Source organism: Anas acuta, chromosome W (genome assembly GCF_963932015.1).
Source record: "Anas acuta chromosome W, bAnaAcu1.1, whole genome shotgun sequence".
Classification (NCBI taxonomy): Eukaryota; Metazoa; Chordata; class Aves; order Anseriformes; family Anatidae; genus Anas; species Anas acuta.
The window spans coordinates 5378349-5392038 of NC_089016.1; the positions used below are offsets into that span (position 1 = coordinate 5378349).

The following is a 13690-nucleotide window of genomic DNA, read 5'->3' on the forward strand; positions in this document are numbered from 1 at the left end:
AGAAGCAGAGAGATGCTACATGCACCTGTTGGGTTGGCGAAATGAATGATTGGTGTCCTTGACCAGAGGTGTGGTGCTGGTGGTTCAGGTACCTTGAGAAAGGCTGGGCATTGACAGATTGGCCGTGGATTCATCTGGTCTCAGCAGCATTTGGCTTCTTTTCAGGGTAACATAAATGTGATTGCCCTCCATCTACAAAAGCTCAGGCAGTTGGGGACAAGTCCAGCCAGCTCCCTCGCTCTGCTCTGAGCCACAGGGAATCCCTTTGCCTCTCAGGTCTCACAGCCATTCACTGTGAGTGCAGCAGAAATGCTCAGGATTTCTGACTTCAGAGAACACTGTTTGGGCATGAAGAGTGGGAAGAGAATGTGTATTAAAAATTGTCCCTAAAACTCCTTTATGCCAACTACATTATGTAGCACCAGAATGCAGATGTTAACATGCTGACATGAAGATGATCAGCATACCTCTCCTTCGAAGAATGGCTGAGAGAGCTGGGGCTGAGCAGGGTGACCTCGCTGCAGCTTTTCCGTGCTTAAAGGGGTCTTATCAAAAAGATGGAGAGCTACTTTTTGATCAATCAGATAATGACAGGTTCAGGGGAATGGCTTTAAACTAAAAGAGGGGAGATTTATATTAGAGATTCGGAGGAAATTTTTCACTCAGAGGGAGGCGAGGTACTGAAACATATTGCCCAGATAGGCTGTGAATGTCCTGTTCCTAGAGGTGTTCAGGACGAGGTTGGATGAGGTCCTGGGCATCGTGATCTAGTGGGTAGCATCCCTGCCCATGGCAAGGCGTCTGGAACTAGATTATCTGTAAGGTCTCTTCCAACCCGAGCCATTTTGTGATTCTATTCCTTTTTGTATAAGAAGGGATTTCATATGACAAAATCTGAAAAAAAACTTTGCCCTCCTGCCATGTTCCTTTATATTCCTTGCACTGGTCAGGACTGATTCCCTTGCGAGACCAGAACCAGAGCCCCCTGTTCCTCATTGGAGACTGAACCTTAAAAAGGAAGCTCATGTCATGGAGCTAAACCAAAGATTCCAGCAGAGAAGCAAAAAGCATTTGAGTATGGCAGGGGAGGTCTAAAAGGAATGGCATAGGCTTCACTCAGAGAAACCTGTCCTAACATGTCGTTGTCTTTTACTACCTATACAGATCTCCATACCCAACAGGCAGCACATGTCCAACAGCAGCTCCATCACCGAGTTCCTCCTCCTGCCATTTGCAGACACACGGGAGCTGCAGCTCCTGCACTTCGTGCTCTTCCTGGGCATCTACCTGGCTGCCCTCCTGGGCAATGGCCTCATCCTCGTTGCCGTAGCCTGCGACCACCGCCTCCACACCCCCATGTACTTCTTTCTCCTCAACCTTGCCCTCCTCGACCTGGGCTGCATCTCCACCACTGTCCCCAAAGCCATGGCCAATTCCCTCTGGGACACCAGGGCCATTTCCTATGCAGGATGTGTTGCACAGGAATTTCTGTTTGTCTTTTTGATGTCATCGGACTATTCTCTTCTCACCATCATGGCCTATGACCGCTACGTTGCCATCTGCAAGCCGCTGCACTATAGGATCCTCCTGAGCAGCAGAGCTTGTGCCCAGATGGCAGCAGCTGCCTGGGGCAGTGGCTTTCTCAATGCTGTCCTGTACACTGCCAATACATTTTCCCTGCTCCTCTGCGGAGAAAATGCTGTGGACCAGTTCTTCTGTGAAATCCCCAAGATCCTCAAGCTCTCCTGCTCACATTCCTACCATAGGGATCTTGGACTTCTCACATTTAGTAGTTTTCTGTTCTTGGGTTGTTTTGTTTTCATTGTTCTCTCCTATATTCAGATCTTCAGGACTGTGCAGAGGACGCCCTCTGAGCAGGGACAGCACAAAGCCTTTTCCACATGTGTCCCTCATTTGGTTGTGGTCTCTTTGTTAATCACCACTGGTGTGTTTGCCTACCTGAAGCCCCCTTCTATCTTTTCTCCAGCCCTGGACCTGGTGGTGGCAGTTCTTTACTCTGTGGTTCCCCCAGCACTGAACCCCCTCATCTACAGCATGAGGATGCAAGCACTAAAGGATGCTATTGTGAAAGTGCTTTTATGGACATTTTTCAGGAATCATAAATGTCCCATATCTCTCCACAGGTGACCCTCTGTATCCATTCAAACCTTGTGTTGCCTTCTTCTGTGTTATTATATTTTGTCTTGTTTTCATATTTCATTATTTTTAACTGTTGGTGCTTCTGCTTTTCAGCCACCCCTCCCCCAAATCCTTTCACTCCTACCACTGATATCGAGGAATGAACATGCATTGTGTCAGATGAAGCCCGTCCAAGCCTGTTTAAAAGTGTGTATCAATGTGGACTTTCTTGTAGCAAAGTAATAACTGTATATGAATTAAATGGGACTTTTTCACTTCTTGATGGCTGAGCTTTCTGTTTAAAGCTCAGTATTGCTGGCATCAAGCAAAGGGAAAGTACAAAATCCCAGGTGGGAGCTGGCCTTGGAGATGTCTGGCTCCTTCCTCCTGTTGGGATCTGTGGCTGTGTGTGGGGCAGTGGTGCTGGGCCAGCCCAGAGTCAGGCCTCTGGACAGGAGCCACAGCACTGAAGCAAGTTCTCACAAGGCCACCACCCCAAAACTACTGCCAGGCCCCAGCCAGGCCGACCTCTCCCCTCAGTCACAGCAATGATCCCAGGGACCAAGAGACACCTGGGGCAGGATGTGAGGGTGGGCAGCACCAGCCCCAGAGCTCCTGGCAGCCCCTCTGCAGCCAGAGCAGCTCCCAAAGGTCAGGACCAGACCCAGTGCCGCCCACAGGGCTGGGGGACTCTGGAGGCTGCAGGCACTGGCAGCACCTGCTGGGAGACCCCAAAGCCAGGGCTCAGCATCAGTGCCTGGAACTGCAGCTCACAGTGCCTCCTGTCCTGTGTCCCGACCTCTCTCAGGAGCACTGCTGGGTGCATTATTACCTTCCTGGGTGTGGAAAGGAGCTTATGGAGCGCTTCTCTGCTCACGACTGGAAATTTTAAATTTCAAATGATGTTAAGGAAAAAAATCACCTCTGAACATGAGAGCTGAACCAAGCACAGTCCAATGTGATCTAACCGTCAAGTTACTCCATCTGAGGGCAGGCCAAGACCTCAAAAGGTTCCTTCCAACTCATAATCCTCAAGGAAGAAGGTGCTGCACAGTGGACCCAGTGGCTGGGGACACTGCTGTGGGTTGAGACATTGCCTGCTTTTGTAACCTCTGCTCATCAGGGTTACCTAGTGAGTGAAGTCATCCTAAAAGCAAGCTCTGTTCCATGGACACGAGGACTCAGACTGACTTAAGGTACCACAGAAAAGTTCTCAGAAATACTGCCAGGTATCACATAACTACAGAACGTTTGAGGTTGGAAGGGAGCTCTGGAGGTTTCCTAGGCCAACCCCAAGCAGGATCAGCCTGAGCAGGTTGTCCAACTCCATGTCCAAATGGGTTCTGACTGCCCCCAGGGATGTAGCTTCCACAGTTTCTCTGAGCAACCCGTGCCACTCATCAACCAAAGTCACAGTACAGAAGTGCTTTCCTGTGTTCACATGGTATTACCAATGTTTCATTTGGTGCCCACTGTCTCACTGGGTGCCAGAGAAAAGACTTGGGCTGCCTTGTCTTTATCTAATATGGATAAGACCCCTCTCACGGATCTCATGGGCTTGCCATTCCAGAAGGCAAGGTTGGAAAGAGTGCAGCAAAGAGGGCAGTGAGCAGTGCCTCAGCTCTCCCTATGGCCTTTGCCACCAGGGCCCTCCCTTCATTTAGCAGTGGGTCTGCCTTTTCCCTAGCCTTCCTTTCACTGCTGATGTACTGATTCATTTCCTGTAGAAGTCTTTCTTGTTGTTCTTCATGTCCCTTGCCAGATTCAACTCCAGGAGGCCTTTGGCTGGCCTAAGAATAACACTGCTCATAAATTTAACATTGATGACCTAGAGAAACCCTTTACATGGCTTGTTCCCTGCTGTGCTGGTATTCTAGCAGAAATCTGGTTATTTCAACTTCCCCTGTGAGGAATGGCACCTGCAAACATGAGGCATTTTCCAGTTTTCCGAGGAAGGCCATAGCTGCTGCTTCTTCCTTACAGGAGGTCTCTAGGTGACAGCAACTACAAGGTCACCCATGTTGGTGTGCCTGCTCATTCAAAGCCATGAACTCTCATCAACAACACCAGGGCAGAGCTCCTTGCATTGCTGCTGCTCTCCTATAGAAATGTCTGCTCCCCCTCCGTGCCTTACAATCCTGTCCACTCCTGTCTGCACTCCTCTTGTGGGCTGTCACACCATCTCTGCTATCCAAAATGAGACCTCTGTAACCACACACAGAACTCTGGTTACTCCTTCTCTTCTACACACTGTACACATCAGTGCCCTGGCACTTCAGGGAGATGCCCAGCAATTCTGATTTGCCAGAAAGGATATCACAGAATCACAAAATTACAAAATGGTTGAGGTCTGGAAGGATGCAATATCGACTCCACATTGCTCTGCTTGTGACTGACCTCCACCTAGACTGTGTGCCCCAAGGCTGTGAGCCCAGCTGTCCAGGCACTTTTCAGTTCACCTCACGGCCTCCTCATTCTACTCAGACGTCATCAGCTTCTCTATCAGGATCTTATGAGAGACATCTCAAGAGCCTTTCTGAAGACAAGGCAGACAATATCCCCTTCTCTCCCCTCACTTACCAAGGCAGTCTTTTCATTGGAGAAGGCTATCAAGTTTGTAAGTCATAAGAAACCCTTGGTGAATCCATGTTGACCACTCCTGATCACTTTGTTGTCCTCCATGTACTTGGAAATGTTTTCCAGGATTATCTGCTCCATCACCTTCCCAGGAACTGAGGAGGGGCTGTCTGGCCTCTAGTTTCCCATGTCCTCCTTCTTGCCTTCCTTGAAGACAGGGGTCGTATTTGCCTTCCTCGGCTCTGCTCTGGGCTTAAAAGGGAGGTTCAGGGGAGACCTTATCATACTCTACAATCACTGTAAATGGGGCTATAGTGAAGTTGGGGTGGGTCTGTTTTCCCAAGCATCAAGTGATAAGACAAAAGTGATAAGACCTAAGTTCTGCCAGAGGAGGTTTAGATTGGATATTAGGAACAATTTGTTCTCTGAAAGAGTTGTGAAGTATTGGAACAGGCTGCCAAGGGAAGTAGTTGAGTCATCATCCTTGGAGGTCTTTAAAAAACATGAAGATGTAGGGCTTCATGACATGTTTTAATGGTGGACTGGGCAGTGCTAGGTTAAAGGTAGGACTGGATAAACTTAAAACCTAAATGATTCTATGATTCACTGATAAGGCTGTGCTCTGGCCTTTTGGGTATTGGTTGGAGTCTGCCACTTGTGCCATAAAGATTTGGCTGGCTCATAAACAGGAAGGATGTGTGAGGGAATTCCTAGCACAGGTGTGACCATTGCTTGACAGCAAAGAGATAAAAGCAGGATGTATCCAACTTCTCTAACCTTGCTCTCTGCTCTGCTTAGACCTGAGATGTAAAGGTGAAATGTGCCAATATGTGCATGTCCTGGGAACTTAATCTCCCTTCCAAGTGCTGGAAAGAAATATATTTTTGGAAAGAGTTGCTTTTTTTTTTCTTTACATAAAGGGGGATGACATCATCTTGCTGGTCCATGTACATGACCTATTAAAAAAAAAAAAGGTCAGAATTTGTGGACAATCATAAAAAGTTCTGAAACTGAAGTCTTCTTACAAATTTAATACATTAAATTAAGGAATTTTCCACATACATTCAATTTGGCCTACAATGTCCTTCAGGACTTGATTCAGTTGCCCACAAAGATGTTGCTGCTGCCTCAAGAATGCCCTGGAACAGCTGAAGCACCCATTTGGGACTAGGAGATACACAGGACCTTCTGTCTTCAAAAAAACATGTTCAAAGTCCCTTAGAAGACATTCAGAATTAATATCAGTTTGAGGTTGCTGGTATCATTTTATCTGTAGGTAGACAACTAAAAAAAAAAACACACAGCAGAAAGAAGGGATTCTTAGATTCTTTCCTATAAGTGTTGTTATTATTATTATTATTATTATTATTATTATTATTATTATTATTATTATTATTATTATTATTATTATTATTATTATTATTATTATTATTGAAGTCAGTCCCTTTAAGGAGATTCCTGGCATGTCCCTAATGAACCCCATAGGAATTGAGGACTTCGGGAGAATTATGCCCAAAGCCTTGGCTTGTGAGGGAGTTTTGCATGTTGATTCGCCCTCTGCTGCCAAGTTCCTGAACTGCAGATCCTGAAGCAAGTCTCTGAAGAAGTAAAGGACAGAAGCAAGCCCCCAAATGTTTGAGGGTGTTGGCCAACCCTGATGAGGGCCATCCCAGAAGAGACCACGAGGGAAATAACCAGAGAAGGTGCCTGTCCATGGGAGATGGGGGGAGGAGGAAATCAGAAGCACTGGTTACAGGTGGAAAATCAAATGGAGAAGTTACTCTGAAAGCCCTTGATATGTTTCACCAAGGGGGATGGCCAAGGCCTGAGCGCATCCCCTGGGAAGGGGGATCGTGCACTTCCTGGGCTGCTCGGGGCTCTGGCAAGGGCAGTGTGATGTGGGGGCATGCAATTCCGAGTGTAGGACACTGGTAGGACACTTGCCAGGCTCTGTGGGGTTGAGGAGGTAACAAGGCCCTGGGGCAGTAAGGGACCAGTGTCCGCTGGTAAGCCTCAGTGGAAGAGGCTGCAGCTGTAGCCCTAAGGACATCAGTTACACTGGGGGCCCCAGCCCCACAATGGCCCTCTGCCATCCCCCTCCACAGCCTGTCCCAACTTTTCCTCTACCTGTGCTTGCATCCCTGCATCATATTACCACACATTCACTTTCCCAGCTCACTCTGACCCCATGATTGTCAAAGCTGTGCTAATTTCTCTCCATCCTTTCTGGCTTTATCTTGAAATAGAACCCTTTATTTTTCTGAGGATTTACCAATACCCGTGGTTTCCTCACAACTAATCAGGCTTCTTCCAAAGCCTGACCCTGTTGGTCCTCTATCAGCCAATATGTCCCAGACCTATATTCGCCTGAATCATCTCTGCACTGAATCTCTACATTGCAGCCCAGAACTCCTCATCATCCTTCTGCAATGGAAAAGGCCACACTAGAGCAGGTACACCTCTGAAGAGAGTGTGGCACATGGATAAGTGTACAACACAGAAGGTATACCTGCAAGCATCCGTGACCGCTGGTAATTCCATGACACAGTAGGTAAAGCTCTGAAGGGAATAAGACTCCTGAATAAGGCTGTGTTGGAACAGGTACACCTCTAAAGGACTGTGGCCAGTGGATGAGCCCAGTCTGGAGCAGGGGTGAGGGGAGGAGCTCATTGCAATGTCAGATTTTGCGGCCTGGTCTGTGCTGTGGTTTAACCCAGCAGGCAGATAAGCACCACACAGCCATGTTCCACAGCAGGAAACACTCGAACCAATAGCAGAGGAGCCTCACAAGGAGCAGTGCAAGTGCAGCAGTGACCTAACCTGAGCTGGCATTGGTGCCCTCTCACTCCATGTAACATATGTCTTCTCCTGTCCTTTGGGGTCACAACAACAGATAGAACCCAATTCATGGACTAAATGGAATCATTGAACATTTTATGGACATTTCATTAAGTAGGCCCATAGACTAAGGGAATGATATCTGTGTCTTAATTGCAGGGTGTTGATTAATGAAGACTTATTGGAAAGTCTTGAACCTGTCATTGTATATATGGTAGAGAATAAGAGGTGGATATTGTCCTGGTTACATCTTGGGTGACTTTTTAGGCTCTGAACCCAGCTCAGAGAGGTGGTTTGTTCCCCCCCAGAAGGACACTGAATGGCTAAGTCAGAAGTCCGTATGTGTGCCCTGTATAGATGAGGCTTCAGTGTGTACATTTTGTTCATGTACTGAGGCAAACCTGAGTGAGCACAAATGCCTTCAGCCTGTGTCCATTCCTCATGCCATACAGTATCTCAGATGAGTGCAGAGCAGGGCAATGCACTGCAGGGCTGAGGTGCCTCCCAGCATCTGGGAGAGGCAGCAGGAGCCAGCGGGACACCAAAACCACTGCAATGCCCTGCCTTTGGGTGTGCAAGGCAAAGACTTGTGTGTTCTGGCCTGTCTCCTGCATTACCTTCCCCTGCCTTCGTGGACTGTGTCAGCAAATGTGCCAGAGGGACCAGAGAGCTTTCTGGAGACTTGAAATGACATCAAACCTGTCTTCCAGAAGAGGAGAAAAGAGGGTGGAAAGAAGTAAGGCTGGTGAGCCTTACCTCCAGCCCTGGGAAGGTGATGGGGCAAGCTTTTCCACAGCCACCTCCAGGCACTTGAAGGAGCAAAACAGCATTGCTGGACCCATAGGGGAGGGGAAGGAAAGGGATGCTGTATACCGGCACTTTAGCAAGGCTCTTGATGTTGTCTCCCAGAGACTTTTTGTAGTGAGAATGGTGCTATGTGGACGTAATAACTAATGGATGAGGCTGTGTGTGGGAATTTGGCTGGACAATCAGGCCCAAGTACCATCCGTTGTGCAAAGTTCCCCTGTCAGGCAATTCCTAGCAGCATCCCTCAGTGACTCAGTGATCAGCACTTGTGCCAACACGTTTGAATGTTGTTATTAAATCTTGGAATTACGGGATGGAGCATGCTTTCAGATCCTTTCTGATTTGTGCCAAGCCCAGAGGAGCCCTTGAGAAACCCTGTCTATTTAGTTTGCTTTGAGCAGGACAGTCCAAGAAGATGTCATTCAGGGGTCTCCTCTAATATGAGTTGTTTTGCAATTCAAAGATTCTTTCCATTGGAGAGCTCTCTGAAGACATAAAGCAAAGAGAAAGAAAAAGAGAAAAAGAAAAAGGCAGGGTAGATGTACATCATGTGCCACTCTGAACACAGTAGATCCTACGAAGAATGTTTCTAGCAGTGGCAGAAAATTTACTTGATAAATTTCATGTAAGAAGCTTACTTTTTTATCTCATCAGGGGCTGGCCCACAAGGAGAGTGTTGGGTGGGTATGTTATAAGGAGGTCTGTTGTGCCTCAGAAACTTAAAATCCGCTGGAAGCGTCTGGTCACCTCTGTCTCTGGAGGTGACAGGCCAGCAGCAGTAACATGGCTGGGGACAAAGAATCTGAGGTGACCTCTTCCTGAAGCAGCTGATGTGTCAGCCCTTGCCTCCTGGCTAACATCTGTGCTTTTCAGCTCACACCTGCCAGTATCCCTGATAAGGCAGCAGAAGGCACCTGCTTGGCACACTGATTGTGAGATGCCCTCTGTCTGAGAGCCTGATAGGCTCCATGCAGGAAGAGGCCTTGGGTGTGAGTTTTCATGGGGGTTTTCCTTCTGCCTGAGTATGTGATGGGACAGGAACAGGCACTCAACTTGGTCACGTCTACCTGAGAAGCTGGAAGGCCAGCAGCAGGCATGTGGAGAGGACCAAGATTACTGGCAAGGCTGGAAGGCCCCAGCCAAACTAAGGTCTTTGTCCCCTTGGCTATAGTAACTGTCTCTGCTACTGATGCTCATGAGGAGACATGCTGTGCTCATGACATTGCAGCCTTGTGGCCTCTTTACAATCCTGTGTAAAGGCATAGTGATCTTATGACTGTGATTGTGTTGTTTGGTGCATTGTGGAACAGCTCGTCCTTGTAGGGAGGGGTTTAAGTTGCTGAGCACATAAGCAGGGGAAAACAAGGATCTAACCAAGCTCTGAGGCAATGCTGGTGAGACAGTGGCAAGGTTGGTGAAACTTTGTGGCTTGGCTTGTACCCCGGACACTTACAGCTAGAAACGCTGGCCAGAGGGCAGCAGAAGATGCTGATGGATGAAGAAACAACCTTCACAGAGCCAGTTCAACCCCAACTCAAATGGTGCACATGAGCATTTGTAGACATGCTTATACAACACCAAGGAGGGGCCTGGTGGCCCTTGTGACATGTGTTGGCCCCATACGTCAGAACAGCTGCCAGGTAGGAGGGGATAAAACTGGGACTCTTCCAGAGGAGAGAGATGAGACACGCTTTCAAGGACAACGTTGCCTCAGTGGGGATGCCTGTTTAAGCAGTGTGACTACTGACTCCTTCCTCTAGGCCATCAATGATAGGGAAAAGCTTCACAGTCATCGGTACCATTGTCATTGCCCTGGGGTTGGTATGTGTGTAAATAGCTTGTAATAAAGCTTGCTTACTTTATAGATATATATATATATATATATATATATAAAAATACTGTCTGGTCCTTGCTAAACTGAACTAATCAGCTTCAGCCCCTGGAATCTCACTAGAACAGAGCCTGATAGGCCCCATGTAGGAAGACGCCTTGGGTGTGGGCTTTAAAATTCCTTCTGCCTGAGCACATGGCGGGACAACAACAGGAACACTGATTGGTCACAGCTACCTAAGAAGCTGGAAGGGCACGGAAGACCTGGAAGATCCTGGTGAAGTTTCTTCTGTCTGATCAGTTCACAGTGCAAAAGAAGGCTGATGGGTTAGGGCCAGAGGTCACCCAGAAAGAGTCTGTGGTCAGCCAATGCCATTGTGTTTCAAGGAACAGTCAGGAAGGGTGGGGGGAAATCAGAGAAAGTAACGAAATGCTTGGATGAGAGCAAAGGGGGGAAGCAAGTTGGGTGACTAAAGCTTGGACCTCAAGCTTCACAGGGCCTCATCTTTACTCAGTATCAGTCTCCTGCACAGTGCCTTGGTCTGTCTGTAATCATGGCCTCCAATTGTGTGCTCTAATAAGTCCATGGGGAGGTTTCTCAGTAATGACCCTCCCTGGAGACCATTAAACTCCAGGACACTTTGAAGTCTCCTTCTGACTTTAACTTCTCTTGCAGTTACATCATTCTCTCACTGCCTGAGGTTCATGGACTCAGCACCAAATGCACCATGGGGATCATTACAATTATTCAGCCATTTTCATCCAGTCTTCTAGACTTGTCCTGTTCATTATTGAGGTATCAAAGCTGCTGGTAAAGAGGAAGTTTCAGTGACAACTTTACAGAAAGCAGTTTCTTTATTTAAGAGTAGTTTCCATTAGTTTAGAGTTTTGAGAAGAAGTGATAGCATCATTCTCTAGTTGACATTGGTCCAAAGTTTCTCCTAAGGAGCTCTGTATGTGTAAGAAAAGCAGTCCCTTGAAGTCCTAGACTGTATGGATAACCTTGCTCCTCCCCTCCCCGTGTCCAGCACTTCTCTCAGCAGCCATATGGGACTTCCCATGTGGGAATGTTTGAGATAGGTAGGAAATGATGTATAGAAACACAATTACGGAGTTGGCTGTAAGGATGATGAGATAGAAAACTGGAATACAGGCAAGCTTGAAGCTCCCTCAGGATCCGAAAACCAACTGGGTAGGTGAGATGTATTTGTATGATCAAAGAGTAAGGGCAGGGGAATCTGGAGAAGAATGGAGAGTGCGCGTGTCCAGATAGTCTGCTGGAAAGGTGGCATCCAATATGGTCTGTTATAGAATCATAGAATATCCTGAGTTGGAAGGGACCCTTAAGGTTCATCAAGTCCAACTCTTGACACCGCACAGGTCTACCCAAAAGTTCAGGCCAGGTGGAAATACCTGAAGGACTGTGGAGATTAAGTGAAGTCCATAAGAGACAGACTCCTGGCAATGAAAGTATGGGAGAAGATGAGTACTTTTTCTACTCCTGCAATACACATCCTTAAAGAAATAATATTCTAATGTCATGGGAAAAAAAAAAAAAAAAAAAAAAAAAAAAGAGAGAGAGAGAAAGTAAGCATTACATTAGAAGTGTTCCATCATTTCAGATGATTGTAGTGTGCTGATCAAGATAAAGAAAAGAAGCCTATATCTGCTGAAAGGTCCAATCAAATTCCTCAGCACATCCTGGAAAACATCTGTGACATCACTTTCCTAATGGCTTCCTTGAGCTCCTGGTTCCTCATGCTGTAGATGAGGGGGTTCAATACTTGAGGCAGCACCGAGTATAGAACTGCCACTGCCAGGTTCAGGGATGGGGAGGAGATGGAGGTGGGCTTCAGGTAGGAAAAAATGCCAGTGCTGATAAACAGGGAGACCACGAACAGGTGAGGGAGGCACGTGGAAAAAGCTTTGTGCCGGCCCCGCTCAGAGGGCATCCTCAGCACGGCCCTGAAGATCTGCACGTAGGACAGCACAATGTAAACAAAACACCCCAAAAACACAAAAACACTAAATGTGAGAAGCCTAATTTCCCTGAGATGGGAATCAGAGCAAGAGAGCTTTAGGATCTGGGGAACTTCACAGAAAAATTGGTCAATAACACGGCCTCTGCAGAATGGCAGGGAAAATGTATTGGCAGTGTGCAGCAGAGCATAAAGAACCCCACTGCCCCAGGCAGCTGCTGACATCTGGGCACAAGCTCTGCTGCCCAGGAGGGTCCCGTAGTGCAGTGGCTTACAGATGGCAACGTAGCGGTCATAGGCCATGATGGTGAGAAGACAATATTCTACTGAAAACAAAAAGAAGAAGAAAAAGACCTGTGCAGCACATCCTGTGTAGGAAATGGCCCTAGCATCCCACAGAGAATTGGCCATGGCTTTGGGGACAGTGGTGGAGATGCAGCCCAGGTCGAGGAGAGCGAGGTTGAGGAGGAAGAAGTACATGGGGGTGTGGAGGCGGTGGTCGCAGGCTACGGCAGTGAGGATGAGGCCATTGCCCAGGAGGGCAGCCAGGTAGATGCCCAGGAAGAGCGCGAAGTGCAGGAGCTGCAGCTCCCGTGTGTCTGCAAATGGCAGGAGGAGGAACTCGGTGCTGGAGCTGCTGTTGGACATCTGATCCTCCTGGACAAAGGGGACAATCCAAGGAGGAAATTACACTGATAATTAGGAGAGGCATGTCTGAGAAAAAACCTACTCCTCATTAAAGGAGTGACCTTCTCCTTTCTGAGACCCTTCTTCCCTTCCCCTGCTTGAGCTTTGGTTGGTGGTGCCACTGGGAGCAGGGGACTCTGCTGTGGGCTCTGCAGAAATCAGGCCTGTCCTGCAGCTCAATGTGAAAACAAACCAGGAGTGATGTCTGAATAAATCTCTCTTTGATGTATGTGGACTTCCCAGCAATAACACTCTCAAAACCCTTGACTGCAGAATAGAGTGCATGGTGTAGTTTGTTCCAGTTGCCTGTGTCACACTCAGGAACAGTAGAAAACCCTGGCGTTTGTATTCCAGGTAAGATCTTGTGAGTCCCAGCTAGCAAAATGACTACCCTTAGTGCAGTAAGGACAGTCTGTCCATATGTCCTGGTCTCAGCCAGATTCCTCACGGGCTCAGTCCAGTTGCCCACATTTAGCAGCCCAATGAATGGAATCCAGTCCTCTGGACTAGAGGAATTCCCTGGAAGGAGGTTCAGCTTTTTCCTTTCCCATAGTCTCCATTGCCATACGTAAGAAGGGGGACTGGGCATTTTCCTTCTACAGACAGGTCTGGGGGGTGGGACCCATAGGGTCAGTGCTTCATCTGCATCTGAAAGCCAGATCTGCAGGGACCCCTAAAACAAGAACAGCAGCAGCAGGTGCAGGAACAGAGTGAAATAGAACAGGGCTATATAATAGCCAGGGGAGGCAAGGCCAGGGCCCAACAGGAACTGACAAGAGTCTGCTCTACTGCATTTCCTCCTGATGAGATTAAGAGTCATGTCCTGAATCCTG

The 13690-nt window shown here is 47.8% G+C and overlaps 2 protein-coding genes and 1 long non-coding RNA gene across 5 annotated transcripts in view; 1 reads left to right on the forward strand and 2 right to left on the reverse strand.

Moving 5' to 3' along the window:
* The window catches only part of LOC137846775 (uncharacterized), a 174139-nt gene that overhangs the window by 57679 nt on the left and 102770 nt on the right, over nt 1–13690 (reverse strand). The window lies entirely within an intron of this gene.
* LOC137846765 (coiled-coil domain-containing protein 81-like) overlaps nt 1–13690 on the forward strand; it is a 227518-nt gene that overhangs the window by 50673 nt on the left and 163155 nt on the right. The gene's annotated exons all lie outside the window — the stretch shown is intronic.
* On the reverse strand, nt 11883–12818 carry LOC137847383 (olfactory receptor 14C36-like). Its single transcript, XM_068665663.1, has one exon. The coding sequence runs from the start codon at nt 12816–12818 to the stop codon at nt 11883–11885; it is 936 nt and encodes a 311-aa protein (XP_068521764.1).